The sequence below is a fragment of the Salmo trutta genome, chromosome 38 (assembly GCF_901001165.1).
Source record: "Salmo trutta chromosome 38, fSalTru1.1, whole genome shotgun sequence".
Lineage (NCBI taxonomy): Eukaryota > Metazoa > Chordata > Actinopteri > Salmoniformes > Salmonidae > Salmo > Salmo trutta.
In genome coordinates, this window is record NC_042994.1 from 2160151 (window position 1) to 2181966 (window position 21816).

Here is a 21816-nt window from a genome sequence, read left to right on the forward strand (position 1 = left end):
GTCATGTTTCCGGTCAGCTAGCCATGGTTAAAAGCGGTGGTTCACGCTTTCAGCTTTGCGTGAATGCTGCCATCAATCCATGGTTTCTGGTTAGGAAACGTTTTAATAGTCACAGTGGGTACGACATCTCTGATGCACTTGCTAATAAACTCGCTCACCGAGTCAGCATATACATCAATGTTATTGTCTGATGCTATCCGGAACATATCCCAGTCCACGTGATCGAAGCAATCTTGAAGCGTGGAATACGATTGGTCAGACCAGCGTTGAATAGACCTGAGTATGGGCGTTTCCTGTTTTAGTTTCTGTTTATAGGCTGGGAGCAACAAAATGGAGTCATGGTCAGATTTGCCGAAGGCATGGCGGGGGAGGGCTTTGTATGCATCGCGGAAGTTAGAGTAGCAATGATCCAGAATGCTACCAGCTCGAGTCGCGCAGTCGATATGCTGAAAGAATTTAGGAAGGCTTGTTATCAGTCCCGTGTGGCTCAGTTGGTAGAGCATGGTGTTTGCAACGCCAGGGTTGTGGGTTTGATTCCCACGGGGGACCAGTAAGGAGAAAAAAAGAATGTATGAAATGTATGCATTCACTACTGTAAGTCGCTCTGGATAAGAGTGTCTGCTAAATGACTAAAATGTTATCAGGTTAGCTTTGTTAAAATCCCCAGCTTCAATAAATGCAGCCTCGGGATGTATGGTTTCCCGTTTACATAGAGTCCAGTGAAGTTCTTTCAGGGCCGACGAGGTATCTGCTTGGCCGGGGATATACACGGATGTGACTATAATCGAAGATAATTCTCTTGGAAGATAATGCGGTCGGCATTTGATTGTAAGGAATTCTAGGTCAGGTGAACAAAATCACTTGAGTTTCTGTATGTTGTTACGAATACACCACGAGTCGTTAATCATAAGGCATACACCCCCTCCCTTCTTCTTACCAGAGAGATGTTTGTTTCTGTCTGCGCGATGCATGAAGAAACCGGGTGGCTGTATCGACTCTGACAACGTATCCCGAGTGAGCCATGTTTCCGTGAAACAGAGAATGTTACAATCTCTGATGTCTCTCTGGAAGGCAACTCGTGCCCTAATTTCATCCACCTTGTTCTCTAGAGATTGGACATTGGCGAGTAATATGCTCGGAAGCAGTGGATGGTGTGCTCGCCTTCTGAGTCTGACCAGTAGGCCGCTCTGTCTTCCTCTCCTGCGGCGACCACGTTGTTTTGGGTCGGCCTCTAGGATAAGATGGAGGTCCAAACAAGGGATCTGCTTCGGTAAAGACATATTCCTGGTTGTAATGTTGATAGTTCTTCCCGGCTGTATGTAATAACACTTGAGATTTTCTTGGCTAACAATGTAAGAAATAATACATAAAAACAAATATTTGCATCGTTTTCTAAAGACCTGAAGCGATGTGACCATCTCTGTCGGCGCCATCTTGTGTCGACGCTTGGCATAGCTCATGGTGATCTTAGGCTTCTGTGCACCTGCCATTTGATGAAGCTCTCAACGACCAGTTATTGTGCTGAAGTTACTTCGAAAGGCAGTTTGGAACTTGTTAGTGAGTGTTGCAACCCAGGACAGACGATTTAAATTGCTAACCGCTTCAGCACTTGGCGGTCCCGTTCTGTGAGCTTGTGTGGCCTACCAATTTGCGGCTGAGCCGCTGTTGCTCCTAGATGTTTCCACTTCACAATAACAGCACTTACAGTTGACCGGGCCAGCTCCAGCAGGGCAGAAATTTGATGAACTGACTTGTTGGAAAAGTGGCATCCTATGACGGTGATACGTTTAAAGTCACTGAGCTCTTCACTAAGGCCATTCTACTGCCAATGTTTGTCTATGGGGAATGCATGGCTGTGTGCTCGATTTTACACACCTGCCAGAAACGGGTGTGGCTGAATAGCTGGATCCACTAATTTGAAAGGGTGTCCACATACTTTTTAATATATTGTGTATTTAGGAGTATATTAATGATTTGCTTCCTTTAACTCCAGATGTTGTGTTGGAGATGGATCCTACATCTGTGTCAGAGAGGGAGAATGTCACACTGACATGTAGAACGAAATGTACACTTGACCCCATCACAGTCTACAGTTGGTATAAGAATGGACAGCCTATACCAAACAGCAACACCTACTCTCCTGTCTATATCCTATTCTCAGTCAGCAGTGAGGATACAGGCAGATACTCCTGTGCTGTAGAAGGCCATGAGGATCTCCCCTCTGCTGAAGAGACTCTCATTGTGAGATGTAAGTACATGGGGTTTAAATCATTAGTTTTGGTATAAATATTTTTGATCTATCTCCAGTTCTATTCTTTATTGACATTATTTTACTTTTTCTCAATGTAATTATTTTAATCTATCTTGTAAAATGCGCTGATGTACTTTATTTGCTAAATCTAATGTCTTCAGAAAGCCAAGATAATATATACTATAACCAAGATGTTAATGTCTTTTTAATGGTCCTTTATTAGATGGCCCAAAGAACACCTCAGTGTCAGTCAGTCCCTCTGGTGAAATAGTGGAGGGCAGTTCAGTGACTCTGACCTGCAGCAGTGATGCCAACCCACCTGTGAACAAATACACCTGGTACAAGACAAAATACAAGAAAATGTCAATGAGACATTCTGGACAGAGATACACCATCCATAATATCAGCTCTGAAGACAGAGAGGGATACTACTGTGAGGCTCTGAACATTATAGGGAGAGAGACTATTCCTGTCCATATTAATGTTATATGTAAGTATGACACATTCGGTCTATTTTTTGCTCTCTGAACTTTACAGATATCATTCTGACATCATGCATTTATAAACTCATGACCCTGCAGCAGTGTTTCCCTGGGTTCCTGTGGTGGGGGTGGGGGCTGTCCTGACTGCTGGAGCTCTTCTAGTCACCATCTACTGCACTCAGAAGAGGTGAGATTTTAATTTACATTTTCTGTATTAGTAACATATCAACTTCCACTAGAGGTCAGTAGAGAGCAGAACTCACTCTGTCCATCATTACAGGAGACACACAGGAGGAAGTGATGCCACAGCAGACACACAGGTAATAAAGTCAACAACCAAAGTTATTTCAATCCTAATACCATACACAGTAAGCAAATTAATTTACATAAAAATGTTAGAGGGAGTGGTTCGTAAAGTGCTCATTCAGTGTGTCTTCTTTCAGATTAAGGGACTCCCCTGTGACACAGCCCCTCAGATAGATGCTGAGCCCTCCGATTATGAGAACTGGGGAGAACCACCACAGAACCTGGACAGTGACACAGCCCCTCAGATAGATGCTGAGCCCTCCGATTATGAGAACTGGGGAGAACCACCACAGAACCTGGACAGTGACACAGACCCTCAGATAGATGCTGAGCCCTCCGACTATGAGAACTGGAGCGAACCACCACGGAACCTGGACTGAAAAGAAACACCACAGAACCTGGACTGAAGAGAACCACCACAGAACCTGACTGAAGAGAACCACCACAGAACCCGGACTGAAGACATCCCCCACAGAACCTGGACTGAAGAGAACCACCACAGAACCTGACTGGAGAGAACCACCACAGAACCTGACTGAAGAGAACCACCACAGGACCTGGACTGAGAGCTACGGCATCAAACCCAAGCTAGGCCTTACTAGTCTCTTACTATCATAATGCTTTCTTATCTATTAGGTTTTCCAGACAATGTAAATGCTGGAATTTAGATTGTTCTCCTAATGATAAATACAGTTTGTATATAGATGATAAATGGGATAGATTATGCTTCTGCTATTTTTCTATAAGATTTTGCCATTTCCAGATTTGATTACATTTCACGTAGAAATATGTTGAACTATTCATTACCTCTGCTCCTTCAGGGTAGCAGTAAGCTATACCACTCCCCCAGCAGGAACACAGAACCTAACTGGTGGAGGCTGGGGTGGTGGGAGGAGCTAGAAGCCAGCTCATAGTAGCAGCAAGTGGCAGCAGGATGAGTGAGCAGACCTGGTCAGCCTAAATAGACTTCCAAATAAGGTGGACGTAAATGATACTAGCCTCTAATTGGTGCAATCTCTGCTGATGCGACAGCTGAGACGGGCACTCATGTTTATTTTCTGAACTGGCTCCGCTTAATTTCAGAAAGAAAACACCACGTAGAAATATGTTTAACCATTTATTAGCAAATAAATAATACAAGTCTTGATGATATAAGTTCTGCTCCTTCAGGGTAGCTCACTGCCTAAGCAAAGTGTCAATATATAAAATAGCATACGAGCAGCGAGCGCGGTAAGCTACACCAATCGCTGAGACAGAAAGAGCTTTCATCTTGCTGTATGAAGATATCCTACCTATGCAACTCTGCTACTGGACGACAGGCTGACAGAATCATGATCATATACCAATACTGCAAGAACTCATGTAGGCTCCACAATATAAAGATCTTTAAAATCTAACATTGTAGCACCAGAGGTTCATGGGCCCATGTTCTTGAGAGTTAAACCGGTATTGATTGAGAAGCAGTAGCAGCGTCGATGCAGAATTGGGAGGCCATAGCTCAGAGCTAGCTCTCAGAGTTGATGAAGGAACCAGAGCCGTGATGAGTTCCAGTATCTTGCCATTGGTTGCCAGCATCAATATTGACCAGAGGTTCACCAGGTGCTGCATTAAAGCAGCATAACATGAAAGAGGACAAAGCAGTGTTAGTTCTGGTGATGACAACAGCTGTTCCATGCTAAGTCTTTCATCTAGGGGTGTATGAGAGTACAGTTAACATGTGAGAGTCCGTAATGCAAACAGAACCAAGAGATCATGCAAAATTAAAGGGAAGAACCTTCAGTGTATTTCGGACTGAAGAACCCATAAAGCCATCATACAGACCACCTCTGGAAAAGCAGAAAGTAAACCCAACGCCGTGAGCTCAAACTTGTACTATTGAAAGAGGAGAGATACTCTTTGAAATGCAGGTTGGTTGCTGCTCTGTTGGCCATGAACAGCAGTCAGAACGATGGATTCCTGACTAGAATGTACGCTGAAGGGTGCTGACACAAAATATGAACTCGATACCTGCTATCGGACCATGATAAGAAAGAAAATTGGTATAGAAAAGGCATACATGGTTATATAACAGAAGACATTGTACAGAGAGAAGAGCATACAGTAGACTGCTGCACAGCGGCACAGCTCAGCTATGACATCACATAGCATAAAATATACATTATTACTAACAAACCCCCCAAAACTGCAACTAAACGTTAGATAGCTACGTTACCATCTAAATAGCCTAATGTCCTACTGAAACTGCTCAGCAGTAGCTGACGCATCTGAAACATACACAGTGAGAGTGACCTGATAATCACCTTAGAGCTACAGTATAGTCTACCTGAGCTGAAGGCTAATGTCTAACGGTATATGCCGGTAAACCATGACAGAAGAATAAATTATGGCCTGATAACAAGATAAATAGACCCCATACATTACTAGAATAAGCCTGCATATAACAGTGTCTGAAGTAAGCTCTCTAACAGACATTTCCATGAGAGGCAATCGCTAATACTGATCGCCATGTGGGTGTTAAGCAAGCCCACCACATGCTAGGTAATGTTAGTATCAACATCCCATCCAACACAGCTGAAACTATAGTAACCCCACCACGTGCTAGATAATGTTAGTATCAACATCCCATCCAACACAGCTGAAACTATAGTAACCCCACCACATGCTAGGTAATGCTAGTATCAACATCCCATCCAACACAGCTGAAACTATAGTAAGCCCACCACATGCTAGGTAATGCTAGTATAAACATCCCATCCAACACAGCTGAAACTATAGTAAGACCACCACATGCTAGGTAATGCTAGTATCAACATCCCATCCAACACAGCTGAAACTATAGTAAGACCACCACATGCTAGGTAATGCTAGTATCAACATCCCATCTAAAACAGCTGAAACTATAGTAAGACTACCACATGCTAGGTAATGCCTAGTATCAACATCCCATCCAACACAGCTGAAACTATAGTAAGACCACCACATGCTAGATAATGCTAGTATCAACATCCCATCCAACACAGCTGAAACTATAGTAAGACCACCACATGCTAGATAATGCTAGTATCAACAGCCCATCCAACACAGCTGAAACTATAGTAAGACCACCACATGCTAGGTAATGCTAGTATCAACATCCCATCCAACACAGCTGAAACTATAGTAAGACCACCACATGCTAGATAATGCTAGTATCAACAGCCCATCCAACACAGCTGAAACTATAGTAAGACCACCACATGCTAGGTAATGCTAGTATCAACATCCCATCCAACACAGCTGAAACTATAGTAAGACCACCACATGCTAGATAATGCTAGTATCAACAGCCCATCCAACACAGCTGAAACTATAGTAAGACCACCACATGCTAGGTAATGCTAGTATCAACAGCCCATCCAACACAGCTGAAACTATAGTAAGACCACCACATGCTAGGTAATGCTAGTATCAACATCCCATCCAACACAGCTGAAACTATAGTAAGCCCACCACATGCTAGGTAATGCTAGTATTAACAGCCCATCCAACACAGCTGAAACTATAGCCTTGATTAGTAATCACAGCGTAAGCTTCCCCACTAAGGTCCAATGTGATAACTTGAAGTCTGAGGAAGAAAGGTTAGGTTTAAGAAGTAGTATGACATTTTAAATGATGCCGTACATCTATGAATATATGCTTAATGATAGAAAGACCCAGTAATGCACGACTGCTGAACAGCGCATGTAGCAGCCAACAGCATTTGAGCCAGCACGATGGTGGTAGATATGAGTCACTCTCTCTAGAATGACTGCAGCAGAGTGAACCACATCAGGATATAAGATGCCTGCATACTCACTATGTACAAGCATGCATGATAACATGCGTAAATGTATTACAAGAAGATGAATAAGAATGAATAACAGTAGCTAATACATGATGACTAGAATGAAGTGATCGCTACAGTAGCATACAATGCAAAGATGGACCGACAGGGAGGACTACCTATGTAAAATACATAACAGGATTAGAACGTGGCTAATAAATCAGAGCCTAAACCTACTGTTGCAGAATAGGATGAAGTAAATATTAGACTGACAGAAATTATGCCATAAAATGGAAACTAATAGGGTGACTCATGCAACAGTATCAAATTGTATTTGTGTGGAATACAACAGGTGTAGATCTTACAGGGAAATGCTTACTTACAAGCCCCTTAACCAACAATGCCTTCAGAAGTTACGAAAAAATAAGCTACGAAAAAATGAGTGTTAAGTAAAAAATGTAAAATAAAAGTAACAGATCATTAAACAGCAGCAGTAAAATAACATTAGAGAGACTATATAAAGGGAAAGGGGGATACCTAGTCAGTTGTACAACTGAATGCCTTCAACTGAAATTTGTCTTCTGCATTTAACACAGCCCCTCTACAGGGGGTATCGGTACTGAGTCAATGTGTGGGGCACCGGTTAGTTGTGGTAATTGAGTAATATGTACATGTAGGTAGAGTTAAAGTGACTATGCATAGATAATAAACAGAGTGTTGCAGCAGTGTCTTTTTTTATAATAGATAAAGTATAGGCTTGTTTTAGTGACACAACAGGAATAATATTGATAAGAGCTTTTAAATATTTGTATCTCTGGAGTTGCTCCTGATGTGTTAAAATATGTTTTACTTTGTATTGCTGTCAGATATTATTGGGCATTTTATATTTTATATTATGTAATACCATATTGTTCAGTGTCATAATATTGCTTGTTTTATTATCAAATTATGAATTGTTACCTATTTTAGATACATTAGATTTTGCAGGTGTTTTTTTTACATTGAATACAGTACAAGTATCATGTTGTAAATAAGCTCAAAGTTAGACAATAAATAGACAAATAAATCAATTATCGTTCTTTTATTTCTGCCTATTGTACACATGACGGCGCCATTGAGCAACATAATCCATGAGTGGCTAGCCTATAGGCCAGCCAGGGATACTCCATTACTGTCAGGAGATAAACTGTAATAGATCAACAATCAGCACTGTTCATCAACAAACACACACACAAACATGCACGCACGCACACACACACACGTAAACAGATACTGAGTCTGGAACTTGCCAGAGTCTTTCACAGTAGTTCAGACGTTGTATGGGTGTGTGTGTGTGCCTGCGTCTGCGTGTGTGTGCGCGCGTGTGTGTGTGTTATTGCTTGTGAGTGTATGTGTTTATATGTGTGTGTGCGTGTGTGTGTTTTTGCTTGTGTGTGTGTGTGTGTGGGTTTTTTTGCTTGTGTGTGTGTGTGTGTGTGTGGTATTGGTGTGTCACTCCCTGGACTATTGCAGGAGTACTCTAATGTAAGTGGTCAAACAGATTTCCTAGGTGGTAAAGGTCTGGATGGATTATTTCTACTTTGATCTCATTTCTTGTATTTCTTTGGTTCTTTGGGAATGGTTCATACTGCTACTGGTGTCTGGAGCTCTACCCCTCTGCCCTATCAGACGCTCAGAAGTCCATCCAGCTCAACCCTGATTGGCCAAAGGGATACATCCTCAAGGGGAGTGCACTGATGGGGTTGAAGGTCAGTGTCTGAGCTTTCTACTGTGAACGTGGAAATTGCTGATTGTGTGTGTGTGTGTCGGTCTGTCTTCTCCCTCTCTCCACTCCTTCTATCTCCTCATCCTTTCCTCCCTTCACTCTCTCACTTCATCTCCTCTACCTCCCCTCCCCTCAGTTTTCCTTAAATGGTCTTCTGAATAAGAATGTACCAGTGTTTGAGCCTGCGTTTTTCTACTGATGTCCACCTGACAGCACTGTAGAGATCACAATGGTGAGTTAGACGTCTCTGCATGATACACAGAGTCAAGAGCCTTCAGTATAGAGCTTGAGTCTTGCACATAAATAGTATCAGCATTGTCCAACACAGAGAGAAAAGTACAACGATTCAACATCATTCTGGCAGCAAAGGAAAAACAAGCTTTGTTATTGGTTCCATTGTACTTGTGGGACTATGCTATTGGTCCCATTGCATGTATTTAGACTGTGCCTGCTGTTTGTCCTCCGTTCCGAGGGTGGAGCTAGAGAGCACCAGGCTGGTGATCAGGTACCCAGACGGCTGGATGCAGAGAACCCCTCCCTCTCCTCAGAGGACCAACCCTATAGGCCTCAACACCTCCTCAGCCTCCCAGTACGACTCCACAGGGTAAGGACATCCATCTGTCATTCATAACATCATTATGAGTTTTTCTAAAGTGTTATCAATCAACTCATAAACTTTTGAAATGTACAAAGTGATGGAAGGAGGATGCAGGAGCACAGGTGCAGGTGTTTGTGTTTTCATACAGTTTGTCTCTCTCTCTCCCAGGACCAGGAGGATGGCTCCCGTCAATGGTGACGAGTGTTTCTTCTGGAGGACCACCGGCTGTTTCTATGGTGACAAGTGTCGCTTCAAACACAAGCCTGACCAGAGAGGGAGAGACAGGAAACCATGGCAACCCTGACAACCCTTACAACCCTGAACACCACGCACCGTCCGGATATGACAGAGTAAGGAAGAAGAGAAGGAATAACAGAATAATGAATATGAAGATTGAGGAAGAGGAGGAGGGACCGTGTAGCTACCTTAAAAGGGAACAGGAAGCTTGGATAGAATGGGGCTGTTGGGGGATGTGACCCCTTTTGTAGTCCTCTGACACACAGCACAGACAGCACACTGGACACACAGTATGAGTGTGTGAAGTGTCAATCAAAGTGAAGAGGAGTGCTCCTTTGATTTCCTTCCCCCGCCCCCTCAGCCTGCGCTGTGAAACATGTCATCATTGATGTCATATGAAGGAGATGATGTCACCATTAGAATCTTGAGGGGGTTGTTGCCGAGGCCTCCGCCTCTAGACAACCATGTTGTAAACACTGAAGGGGGTCAGTGCAGGGTCTTTGAAGAAGCTGATGAGGAGTGTACATTAAATGGGTTAGTAGAATAGAATGAATAGAATGACTTCATGGAACTGACCAAATGTAAATGGAACTTTGACCTGTTCCATGTAGAACTCAGAGGGACAAGGCAACACATTCTAATATATTATAAACATTCCATATAGAATAGTCAACATATTGTTAACATGGTTCTGTATTTATATAAAAGTGGATATGGGGGACATTTTGTCCATTATAGAAATGTAGGACCCACTCTAATACAGTAACCTCCCCTATCTGACATGCTGTTCTGGTCCTCATGCATGTTAATGTCTTAAAGAGGAAGGAAAGAACAGTTCTGTATCAGCTACTTGTGTTCTGACTACTATAAATATGTATCAACCACAGAACTGACACTTACTAGCAGTTCCCACTCACTACCAGTCAGTTGACTCACTGTACAGACCTCTCCCCTTCACGTCACTCTGTAAGTACTCTTGATAATATCTGGAAATATAGTTTTTGATTATTTGTTTTTAGTCATTAGTCATATTCTTGAGGGTAATATATCATTGTACTTCCTGTTATGTTTTGAGCTGTGTTTTGGTTGTTACATCAGGGTCAGTATTCATAAAGTGTCTCAGTGTAGGTGTGTTGATCTACATAGAGATGAGATGATTAACCAGGGTGAAAAAGACCTCCAAACAAACATTGTAACATTGCAATGTGTGTGTGTGCATGTGGGCCTCTGTGTGTGACACAGTGGCTTTATCTGAGGGCCCTTCAGGACCAGACTGATAGGGAGCAGGGTTGACAGCTATACTGTGTAGGATGTGTGTTTTAAATTTTCTACATCCATAACAACCAGCTCTCTAGACTTTGATACAGACTCCATGGGCGTTATGGGCCTTCACTACAGATGCAGGGTACGTACACTACATTACCAAAAGTATGAGGACACTTGCTCATCAAACAACTCATTCAAAAATCATGGGCATTAACATGGAGTTGGTCCCTGCTATAAAAACCTACACTCTTTTGGGAAGGCTTTCCACAAGATGTTGGAACATTGCTGCTTGGACTTGCTTCCATTCAGCCACAAGAGCATTAGTGAGGTTGGGCAATTAGGCTTGGCTTGCAGTCAACATTCCAATTTTTCCCAAAGGTGTTCGATGTGGTGTAGGTCAGTGCTCTGTCAGTTCTACCACACCAATCTCAACAAATCATTTCTGTATAGACCTCGCTTTATCCACGGGGGCATTTTTATTTATTTTCTACCTTTATTTAACTTGGCAAGTCAGTTATGAACAAATTCTTATTTACAATGACAGTCTTGGAACAGTGGGTTAACGGCCTTGTTCTGGGGCAGAACTGCAGATTGTTACCTTTTCAGCTTGGGGATTCGATCTAGCAACCTTTCGGTTACTGGCTCAATGCTCTAACCACTAGGCTACCTGCCACCCCGCATTGTCATGCTGAAACAGGAAATGGCCTTCCCCAAACTGTTGCCACAAACTTGGAAGCACATAATTGTCTAGAATGTAATTATATGCTGTATCGTACATTTTTCCTTTCACTGGAACTAAGGGGCATAGCCCGAAACATGAAAAACAGCCCCAGACCATTATTCCTCCTCCACCAAACTTAGTGTTCTGCTGTCATCCACCAAACCCAGAATCGTCCATCGAACTGCCAGATGGTGAATCATGATTCATCACTCCAGAGAACACGTTTCCACTGCTCCAGAGTCCAATGGCGACGAGTTTTACACCACTCCAGCTGACGGTTGGCATTGCGCATGGTGATCTTAGGCTTGTGTACGGCTGATCCGCCGTGTAAACCCTGTTCTAGCAGGGCAGAAATCTGTCAAACTGGAAAGGTGGTATCCTTTGACAGTGCCACGTTGAAAGTCACTGAAGTCTTCAGTAAGGCCATTCTACTGACAATGTTTGTCTATGGAGATGGCATGGCTGTGTGCTTGATGTTATACACCAGTCAGCAACTGCTGTGGCTTAAACAGCTGAATCCACTCATTTGAGGAGGTGTCCACATTATTTTCTATATATAGTTTCCCCACAGGAATAGTAAACCAACAAAAATTTGACCAACACTCGCACATAGTTGGTCCCCACAAGTTGGTCCCCACAAGGTCAAATGCTTTGTCTAGGAGGTTTAGGGTTAAGGTTAGAATCAGTGTCAGGTTTAAGAGGGTTTCTGTTTATGCTGGTATCAAACCTGGGGTTGCGCAGGCCTATTGCAACTTTGCCCTGTTTCTATACTGTAGAACCGACTGGTCTAGAGAGGGTGGGAGAACATGAAAGGTCGAAGTTCAACAACAGGAGGAAGACAATTATTGATAAAGTGCTGACTTTATCAATAAAGATTTAACTTTAAATCAAATGTTATAAAATCAAATCATAATAAAACATGCAAACTGGATAAATTAAATAAATAATCCCCCCAAGAGATGAAGTGATTAAGTCCTCCAAAGATAAGTGCTATGTTAAAGTACTTGAAATAATAAAATTCAATATTAAATATTAAAAAGACTAAACCAGTTAGAGTCAGTGTTAGGGTTAGAATTAGGTTTATGGTTTGGAGCTAGTGTTCGGGTTAGGGTTAATAGGTTTTGGGGTTAAGGTAAGGGAGAATAGGATTGTGAATGGGACTGACTTTTGTGTCCCCACAAGGTTATTTTTACAAGACTGTGTTTGTGCGTGCATGTGCGTTTCTGTGTGTGCGTTTGTGGGTGTGCGTGTGCGTGTGTGTGTGTGTGTGTGTGTGTGTGTGAGTCACTTGCTGTTTATCCTCACAGCTTGGGGATAGGAGCTATCATTGAACCTGGTGGTCAGTCTTTAGGCTGCTGTACAGCTTGACGGACCGTAGAGGTTTGAACATTTATCCTCCTATATTTGGGGATCTGAGAATAAAACAGCTTCAGAACAATCAATGTAGAAATATGTGTTTACAGTTATACAGATCTGTTCAATAAGTGATTGTTGTTTATAATGATGACGACTTCATTGTAATTATTGCATCATACATCATGTCATCTTAAATAGACAGACGTAGACAGACATGCAACACGTCACACACATTACATACATAGTGCAATAGACTTACAGACAGACAGTATTCACATAGACAACCATATAGCACAATACAACACAACACAATATGAGCCTGGTTCATTTTCAGTAATGAGGCCCTGTACCCCATTTACAGTTTCTACTTCAATGTATCAGGTGGAGTTATTCACCAGCTATAGAGTGACTTGTTGTTTATGTTTCTAAGACTGCAGGGTGGGAGATGCAACAATGGCCTTGAGAACAGCAGGAAGTGTGTTGGTGGTCTTTCTCTGGTCTGTAGCAGGTATGGTCTCATTCTTATCTTTTAGTTGCCCGGTTTGTGAATCTACAGACATTTCTAAAAGCATAACCATTTTTATGTTCTACTGACGACACATTTAGTGTCTCCACTTCACTGTAAACAGTTGTCTTTCACACCTCACTGAGTGAAGCTTATCTGTTGTTTCCATTCTCACTCAAGAGTATCTATGTCTCAACTTAGCAACTATGGAACAAAGTGTTAATGTGAGTCAAAAGACCTTGAACTTAATGTAGCGTCCTTGTGATGTCTAACTGTTTCAGTTGTACTGGGTCAGGATGGCTGGAGTGTTACATACACCACTCAGAGTATCTGTACCTTGAAGGGGTCAACAGTGGAGCTGTCCTGCTCTTACACATATCCCAGTGGTACAGTATCAACTACCTTCTGGTTCACAAAAAAATTATGCTGAGGAGAAATATGTGAGTCTGAGTGATGACCCAGACTACAAAGGTCGTGTGACGTATCGTAAGGATTAAGTAAATGGACACAACCTGACAATCACAGACCTGAGAGAGAGAGACTCAGCTGCATACAAGTTCAGATTTATAACAGATCAGACTGGAGGGAGATATTCTGGTTATCCTGGAGTCACTCTGTCTGTTACAGGTACTGTTACATTATATATAGTGTTGATCTGTTTAAACTCTGTCAGTTACAGATACAGTGATATTATATATAGTGTTGATCTGTTTAATCACTCTGTCAGTTACAGGTACAGTGATATTATATATAGTGTTGATCTGTTTAATCACTCTGTCTGTTACATGTATAGTGATATTATATATAGTGTTGATCTGTTTAAACACTGTCTGTTACAGGTACAGTGATATTATATATAGTGTTGATCTGTTTAAACACTGTCTGTTACAGGTACAGTGATATTATATATAGTGTTGATCTGTTTAATCACTCTGTCTGTTACAGGTACAGTGATTTTATATATAGTGTTGATCTGTTTAATCACTCTGTCTGTTACAGGTACAGTGATATTATATATAGTGTTGATCTGTTTAATTGGTTCTGGAAAATTGTCTTAATTTGTATTTAAATAATATAAATATGAAAGTATGCGTAAAATAGGAATGTCTGAATTGATGATTTGAGCAGGTCCTCTCCTGCCTCATTTGAACTAGACAACAGGTCATTGAGGGTTTAATGTTGTTATCTACTCCAGACCTGCAGGTGAAGGTGACCACTACATGGTGGTTAACGACACTGACCTGTAGCACCACCTGTACTCTGACTGGTAACCCCACCTACATCTGGTACAGGAACAGTAAGATTGTACAAGAGGCCTCCTCCCCCTCGTACTCAGTCTACTTCAAAACTGAAGACAGCTTCTACTGTGTTGTAAAAGGCATCAATTCTCCTGCAGTGTGTGAGTGTGACTAATACACTTTATAAAGTCTGTCAAAATCATCATTCATTCTGATTAATGGTTGTTACAGATTTTACAGTTCAAAATACAGACACCATTTGAAAAATGTACTTGTGTTTCAGCTGTTAGGGCTCAGAGTTATTTCCACCTGACTTACACCCATCAGAGGATCTGTACCCTGAAGGGGTCATCAGTGAACATATCCTGCTCTTACACATATCCCAGGGGTCATACAGTCTCTGAAACAAAATGGTATACAAAAGGAAAACTTGATGAGGCCCCTCAAATCCTGAGCCCGGGTTATGGAGGTCGTGTGGAGTACCTTGGAAATATGCAGAGTGACTCCACCCTGAGAATCACAGACCTGAGAGAGGAGGATTCGGCTGAGTATAAGTTTAGATTCAGAACAGATCAGACAAACTGGGAGCCCACCTTCCCTGGAACAACTCTGACTGTCACAGGTAACACTACATGTCACATCGTATCAATACTGAAAACTATTACTTAATGATATACTCAGTGTTTTAATGCCCTTTCATTTAGGTCTTCAGGTGAAGGTGACTCCTGCCACTGTGACAGAGGGACAGAAGGTGACACTGACCTGTAGCACCACCTGTACTCTGACTGACAACCCCAACCCCACTTACATCTGGTACAAGAATGGACATGTAACCACCCAATCTAACAGTCTGTTCCTAAACCCAGTCAGCAGTGAGGATACAGGCAGATACTCCTGTGCTGTTGAAGGCCATGAGGATCTCTACTCTCCTGAAGAGACTCTCACTGTCAGATGTGAGTCTGTGTGATCCATCTCCAGTTGTATTATTTTAGTAACATCTTCTCTATTCTATTCTATCTATTATTTCAATCTATGTCCAAGTTCCATGATTGTACTCATACCATTATTGTAGGGAACTACACGTACTTCACAAACACTGTATTGTTACATTAATGTCTAAGTTACACATATTTATATTCATATTTCATTTATTTCAATCATAAGTAAGTTCCATGATGCTCCTCATGTAAAGCTCTATATATGAACAATGTATTGTTACAAATTGTCCACCAGTTGGCCCAAAGAACACCTCAGTGTCAGTCAGTCCCTCTGGTGAAATAGTGGAGGGCAGTTCAGTGACTCTGACCTGCAGCAGTGATGCCAACCCACCTGTGGACAATTACACCTGGTACAAGAAGAATGTAACCTCATCAAAAGCATCAGGACAGAGTTACAGCATCACTAACATCATCTCTGAGGACAGAGGAGAATATTACTGTGAGGCACAGAATGGAATTGGATCTATGAACTCTACAGCTCTGATGATCATTGTAGCAGGTAAAGTTACATCTTTAAACAATTCTATACAAAATAATACTCTATAATAAATAATGTTTTAAACCTGTTGAGGCCAGGGGGCAGTATTGAGAATTTTGGAAAAAAATATGTGCGCATTTTTAACTGCCTCCTACACCAACTCAGAAGCTAGAATATGCATATTATTGTTCAGGTTTGGATAGAAAACACTCTGAATTTTCTAAAACAGTTTGAATGGTGTCTGTAAGTATAACAAAACTCATATTGCAGGGAAAAACCTGTGAAAAATAGATTTAAAAAAAAATGAGAATTTTGTGACTGTACTATTTAGTGTCATTGTTTTATAGATACCATAGTGAGAAAGGATTCAGTTCGCAACTCCTACTGCTTCCACTAGATGTCAACGATCTTTAGAAAGTTGTTGGAAGCATCTGTGATGAATACAGACCGAATTAGAAAGCTTACAAGTTGACACGTCTTCACTTCATTTTTTGCGCCTGCGCATAAATCTGAGAAGAGTGTCTTTGTCATAATCGTTTATTCTAGACACTTGATAGGTTGTGTGAAAATATTACTGATGTTTACTGATGTTTCAGGTTAAAAATGGACCAAAAGATTAATGCTAAACAACGTTTGACATGTTTGTGATTATAGCAAAATGTGATTTCCCAGTAAAGTTATTTTGAGATCTGGCCATTCGGTAGCAATTACGAGATGATAATATATTATTCTTTGAATGACAATATTATAATTTACCAATGTTTTCGAATAGTAATTCCGTGATTTGTAATGCTGGATTCACTGGGAGCATTCGAGCCGAAAAAAATTCTGAATTTCACCGCGACTGTAAATGCTGTTTTTGGATATAAATATGAATTTGATGGAACTAAAAATGCATGTATTGTCTAACATAATGTCCTATGAGTGTCATCTGATGCAGATTGTCAAAGGTAAGTGCATAATTCTAGCTAGTTTTCTGTCTGTTGATGCCCTTCTTTGAATTGGCTAAACATTACACGCAGCTATTGTCAATGTACTCTCCTCACATAACCTAACTTTATGCATTCTCCGTAAAGCCTCTGAAAATCGGACAGCGTGGTTAGATTTAGGAGATATATCTTTCAAATGGAGGAAAATAGTTGATTATTTGATTATTTGAAATGATTACTCTTGCAGTTTTGAATTCCCCGCCATGGTCACATGACAATGAATCCCAATACCGGGATAAGATCCTGCCCCCTGGCCTCAACAGGTTTTAAGGTAATCTTCTTCTAGTTTGCCTTATTACACTGTGGTTTATAACTATACATGTGCTTCTATATACAAGTATTGCATTAATGTCCTGTATTGCTGTATATTCATTTTCACTTCATAATAATATCATCTACATTTTCATTTAGAGAAACAAACCTCAGTTCTGACTGCAGCTGTAGGAATCCTAGTGGTTGTTCTGGTTCTCATCCTCTGTCTCTCTGGACTCTTGTGGTTCAGGTGAGTGAAAATATATATTTGTATTATTCTTTCACCTTAGCACACTGATTTGTTATTAACTTAATTAATTAATTAAGTTATAGGCCCAATGCCCTTAACCACTAGGCCAACCGTGGTGGCAGGTAGCTTAGTGGTTAGAGCGTTGAACTTGCAACCGAAAGCTTGCAAGATTGAATCTCTGAGCTGAAAATATAAAAATCTGTCGTTCTGCCTCTGAGCAAGGCAGTTAACCCACTGTTTCTAGGCTGTCATTGTATATAAGAATTTGTTCTTAACTGACTTGCCTAGTTAAATAAAGGTAAAATAAGAAACCTGTTAAAATGTATTTGTAATATATCAACTTCCACTAGAGGTCAGTAAAGAGCAGAACTCAATCTGTTCCTCTATACAGGAGATCCACAGGAGGAAGTGATGCCACAGCAGAAACACAGGTGATTCTATTAGTTGCAACAGGGTTTCAGCTGTCGTGCTGGGCAAAAAACTAAATGTGCACCCAGGGGGTTACAACTCTATTTTTATTCATTTACGGTGACATGACAGTCTCTTTCATACTATTTTCATTGTTACCTCTCTCTCTCTCTCCACAGAGTGTCCATCCTGACTGTAACAGTGACACGTACACAGGTCTGAACATGAGGACCATGTCCGCTGACTACGACACTCTGGCAGTAATTCTCTTATAATGAATTTGGTTTGCTCTTGAGTGTGTGTTTTATACAGTATTTGAATGGGTTTAGAGTAAATTATGGAAAGACTGGTGTTTCAAAGAACTCATGCATTTCCTCTCTCCCTCCCTCTCCTTCTCTCCCACTCTCTCTTTCTCGCTCTCTCTCTCTTTCTGTCCACAGAATGTCCAACCTGAAGCTACCAGTGACCCCAACAGTGACATGTACACACCTCTGAACATGAAGACCAGGTCACCAGAGTATGACACCCTGGCAGTAAGTGTGTGTGTGTGTGTGTCTGTGTGTGTGTGTGTGTGTGTGTGTGTGTGTGTGTGTGTGTGTGTGTGTGTGTGTGTGTGTGTGTGTGTGTATAAAATGTTTAGTGGGAGTGCTACTTCAGTATGTCTTCTTTCAGAATGTGAGGGGAATCACCCACTGAAGAGAACCACCACATAACCTGGACTGAACAGAACCACCAAATAACCTGGACTGAACAGAACCATCACAGATCCTGGACCGAAGAGAACCACCAACATTGAACCTGGACTGAAGAGAAGCACCACAGAACCTGGACTGAAGAGAACCACCACATAACCTGGACTGAACAGAACCATCACAGATCCTGGACTGAACAGAACCATCACAGATCCTGGACCGAAGAGAACCACCACATAACCTGGACTGAAGAGAACCACCACATAACCTGGACTGAACAGAACCATCACAGATCCTGGACCGAAGAGAACCACCAACATTGAACCTGGACTGAAAATTATCACCACACAACCTGGACTGAAGGTTCCATTACAAAACTAGACCTTACACCTCTATTCTATTGCTGCCATATCTAGAAGGTTTTCCAGACCATGAACTTTAACTTTTGAGTAAATGCTGGAATATATATTTTCCTTTCTTATAATGATAATTATGTATATTGATGATAAATGAGATGGGTTATATTTTTCAAATTCCATATTTTTTATGATTTAAATAGCCTACTTTTCTTGAGTACCAATCTGTTTATTATCTATAGTTTAAGATTGTATTTCTGATCTTTATCTATTGGATTTTGCCAGATACAGATGTTTTATAACATCAATAGTCCTACTTTCCTCAGCAACTAATATAGATAATCTTGATAACAGCTTTTTAATATTTTTAGCTCTTGGGTCAAGTTTCTCCTGAAGTGGTTGATGATGATTTACTTTGTATTGCTGTCAGATATTATTACTAATTTTATAATACGTAATACCATGTTGTTCAGTGTCATGATATATTTTTTATATAAATAGATGTAATCAGTACATTACATACATTTAAACGTTTTTACTTTGTATTGCTGTCAGACATTATTGCATATTTTAAATGAATTATTATTTTATTTTAGGTTTTACCATATTGTTCATTTTACATTACATGTTTACCTTTGCAGTTTATACAGGATAAACATCATATCAGCTTCATGTTGTAAATAAGCTAAATGTTCAAGACAATAAATACATTAATCAGTTAATGAACTATTAATACATTGATTCATAACTATTTCCACTCTGCTGTTCCTTGTATTTCTGCCTATTGGACACATGATGTCACCTTTGAACAGATCAACACCCAGCACTGATCCTCACCAGTTACATTCACTGGTCAGCTGTTTGTTAACCTAATAACCCATCTGCAACCACCCCACTAAACGTGATCAAGTCAAAATCTGAGGTCCACACCACCCAACTCTAACAACAAATATAGAAAATGTTCTATAGGCTACAGTCAAAGACAACAGAAGGATTTTTGACAGGGGGTGCAGGATTTATTTTTTGAGTAATTTAGACATGTTTCTACTTATAATTTCCGACATTTTGGTAGGCTATAATTTCTAAATACATGCAGTGGCGACACGTCATTCAAGGCAGCTGGGGCAGAGCTAAATCTGTTTTGAGCCCCACCTGGTTAGCGTTTTTTGTTGCTAGTTTTGCATATTTTGAAATTAATACGTGTCACATATCAGTTTGCAAACAAAGTAAAAAAAAAAAAGCATTGAGTTAATAAAGTTGCATACAAACATGGTCTTGTTTTTGCTTTCTTGAGTAAGGCAGCTCCAAAATGCAGGTGTTGCAGCCTAGCTTAGTGCTTCCTGTGGTGGTGGGGCAGCCAGCATAAAATACGGAGCGTAGGGGTTGGTAATGTTCTCTAGTTGTGCTGTGATTGGCTCAGTGTTGTGTCACTCATGGGGACACTACGTCACCGCAACATTTTCGGGTAGAGCTCAAAATTTCAAGCCCCTTGGGTGCTGCCATACAATTACATTAGAAATGCCCATCCAAAAAGGCTCAAGGTCATTGACTTAGACAAAATTACGCAAATCGCGTTAAATCTACTGTAGCTTTGATTGGACAAACTTTCAAAATCGTAGCTAGCAAGCTAGACAAGCAGTCATCATCATGCATCAAGTTGACAATCTACTGGCAAATCCTTATCAATCCTTGTCATATGAAATTATAGATAAAACAAATCAGTGCTCATTGGCCATTGGACATAAACATTACACAACAAGTTGGAAATCACAAATTCAACAATTAGTGCTAAGGCAGCACTGCAGGCCCGGGTTTGATCCCAGACTGTTACAGCCGGCTGTGACCGGGAGACCTATGAGGCGGAGCCCAGGGTCATCTGGGTTAGGGGAGGGTTTAGCCGGCCGGGATGTCATTGTCTCATCATGCTCTAGCAGCTCCTTGTGGCCTGGCGCCTGCAAGCTGACATCGGTCGTCAGTTAAACAGTGTTTCCTCCGACACATTGGCGCCTGCTGTTTGTCCTCCTGTCCAGGGGATGGAGCTGGAGAGCACCAGGCTGGTGATCAGGTACCTAGACCGCTGGCTGCAGAGAACCCCTCCCTCTCCTGAGAGGAACAACTCTGTAGGCCTCAACACCTCCTCAGCCTTCTAGTACACTTCAACATGGTAAGGACATCTGTCTTTGTCAAAACATCAGCTATCATTTATAAACATATTTAAGCAGGTTTTTACCAATCAACTCATATATCATACCTCTATAGAGATAGATAGAGGACTCTAGTGCCCAAAAGTCCGTTTAGCATGGGCAGCACCTTTGAGGACTTTCACTTTCAGGTTTCTCTCTCTCAATTAAATTAAATTCAAATCAATTCAAAGGGCTTTATTGGCATGGGAAATGTATGTGTACATTATCAAAGCAAGGGAAATAGATAATTAACAAAAGTCAAATAAACACAAAAAAAAGTACAGTGATCATTACACTCACAACATCTCCAAATGCGTATAGACATTTCAAATGTCATATTATGTCAATATACAGTTTTGTAACAATGTCTCTCTCTCTCTCTAATCCCCTCTCCCTCTCTTCCCCCCTCTCTCTCCCTACCCCCCCTCTCTCTCTCGCTCTCTCTCTCTCCCCCCTTCTCTTTCTCTTGCTCTCTCTCTCTCTCTCTTCAACCATAAGCCTGACCAGAGAGGAAGATACAGGAAACCATGGCAACTCTGAACACCACGCACCTTCCGGATATGACAGAGGGAGGAAGAGGAAGAACAGAATAATGAATATGAAGATTGAAAAAGGAAGAGAGACATTTCCCCTACTTTAAAAGAGAACAGGAGGTTTGGATAGAATGGGGGTGTTGGGGGTTG

At 41.2% G+C, this 21816-nt stretch overlaps 1 protein-coding gene and 3 long non-coding RNA genes across 10 annotated transcripts in view; all 4 read left to right on the plus strand.

Annotated features, from left to right (window-relative positions):
- Positions 1–21816, plus strand: part of LOC115177745 (B-cell receptor CD22-like) — a 107799-nt gene that overhangs the window by 68832 nt on the left and 17151 nt on the right. For 4 of the 7 annotated variants that reach the window (XM_029738706.1, XM_029738704.1, XM_029738707.1 and 1 more), the window contains exons 6-10: positions 1994–2248; positions 2475–2741; positions 2833–2920; positions 3014–3053; positions 3177–3497. In XM_029738706.1, the coding sequence (XP_029594566.1) occupies positions 1994–2248; positions 2475–2741; positions 2833–2920; positions 3014–3053; positions 3177–3419 (893 nt within the window). In that variant the 3' untranslated portion in view covers positions 3420–3497. Of the gene's footprint in view, positions 1–1993; positions 2249–2474; positions 2742–2832; positions 2921–3013; positions 3054–3176; positions 3498–18081; positions 18163–18342; positions 18436–18574; positions 19700–21816 lie in introns of those variants that run through there. The other 3 variants (XM_029738708.1, XM_029738709.1, XM_029738710.1) reach the window with 3 other exon arrangements.
- Positions 9060–9577, plus strand: LOC115177778 (uncharacterized). The gene is made up of 2 exons (XR_003872495.1): positions 9060–9210; positions 9373–9577. It is a non-coding gene; the product is annotated as an uncharacterized LOC115177778 (long non-coding RNA).
- Positions 13253–15799, plus strand: LOC115177768 (uncharacterized). The gene is made up of 6 exons (XR_003872485.1): positions 13253–13292; positions 13571–13916; positions 14485–14688; positions 14811–15149; positions 15232–15480; positions 15761–15799. It is a non-coding gene; the product is annotated as an uncharacterized LOC115177768 (long non-coding RNA).
- Positions 20696–21746, plus strand: LOC115177781 (uncharacterized). The gene is made up of 2 exons (XR_003872498.1): positions 20696–21114; positions 21632–21746. It is a non-coding gene; the product is annotated as an uncharacterized LOC115177781 (long non-coding RNA).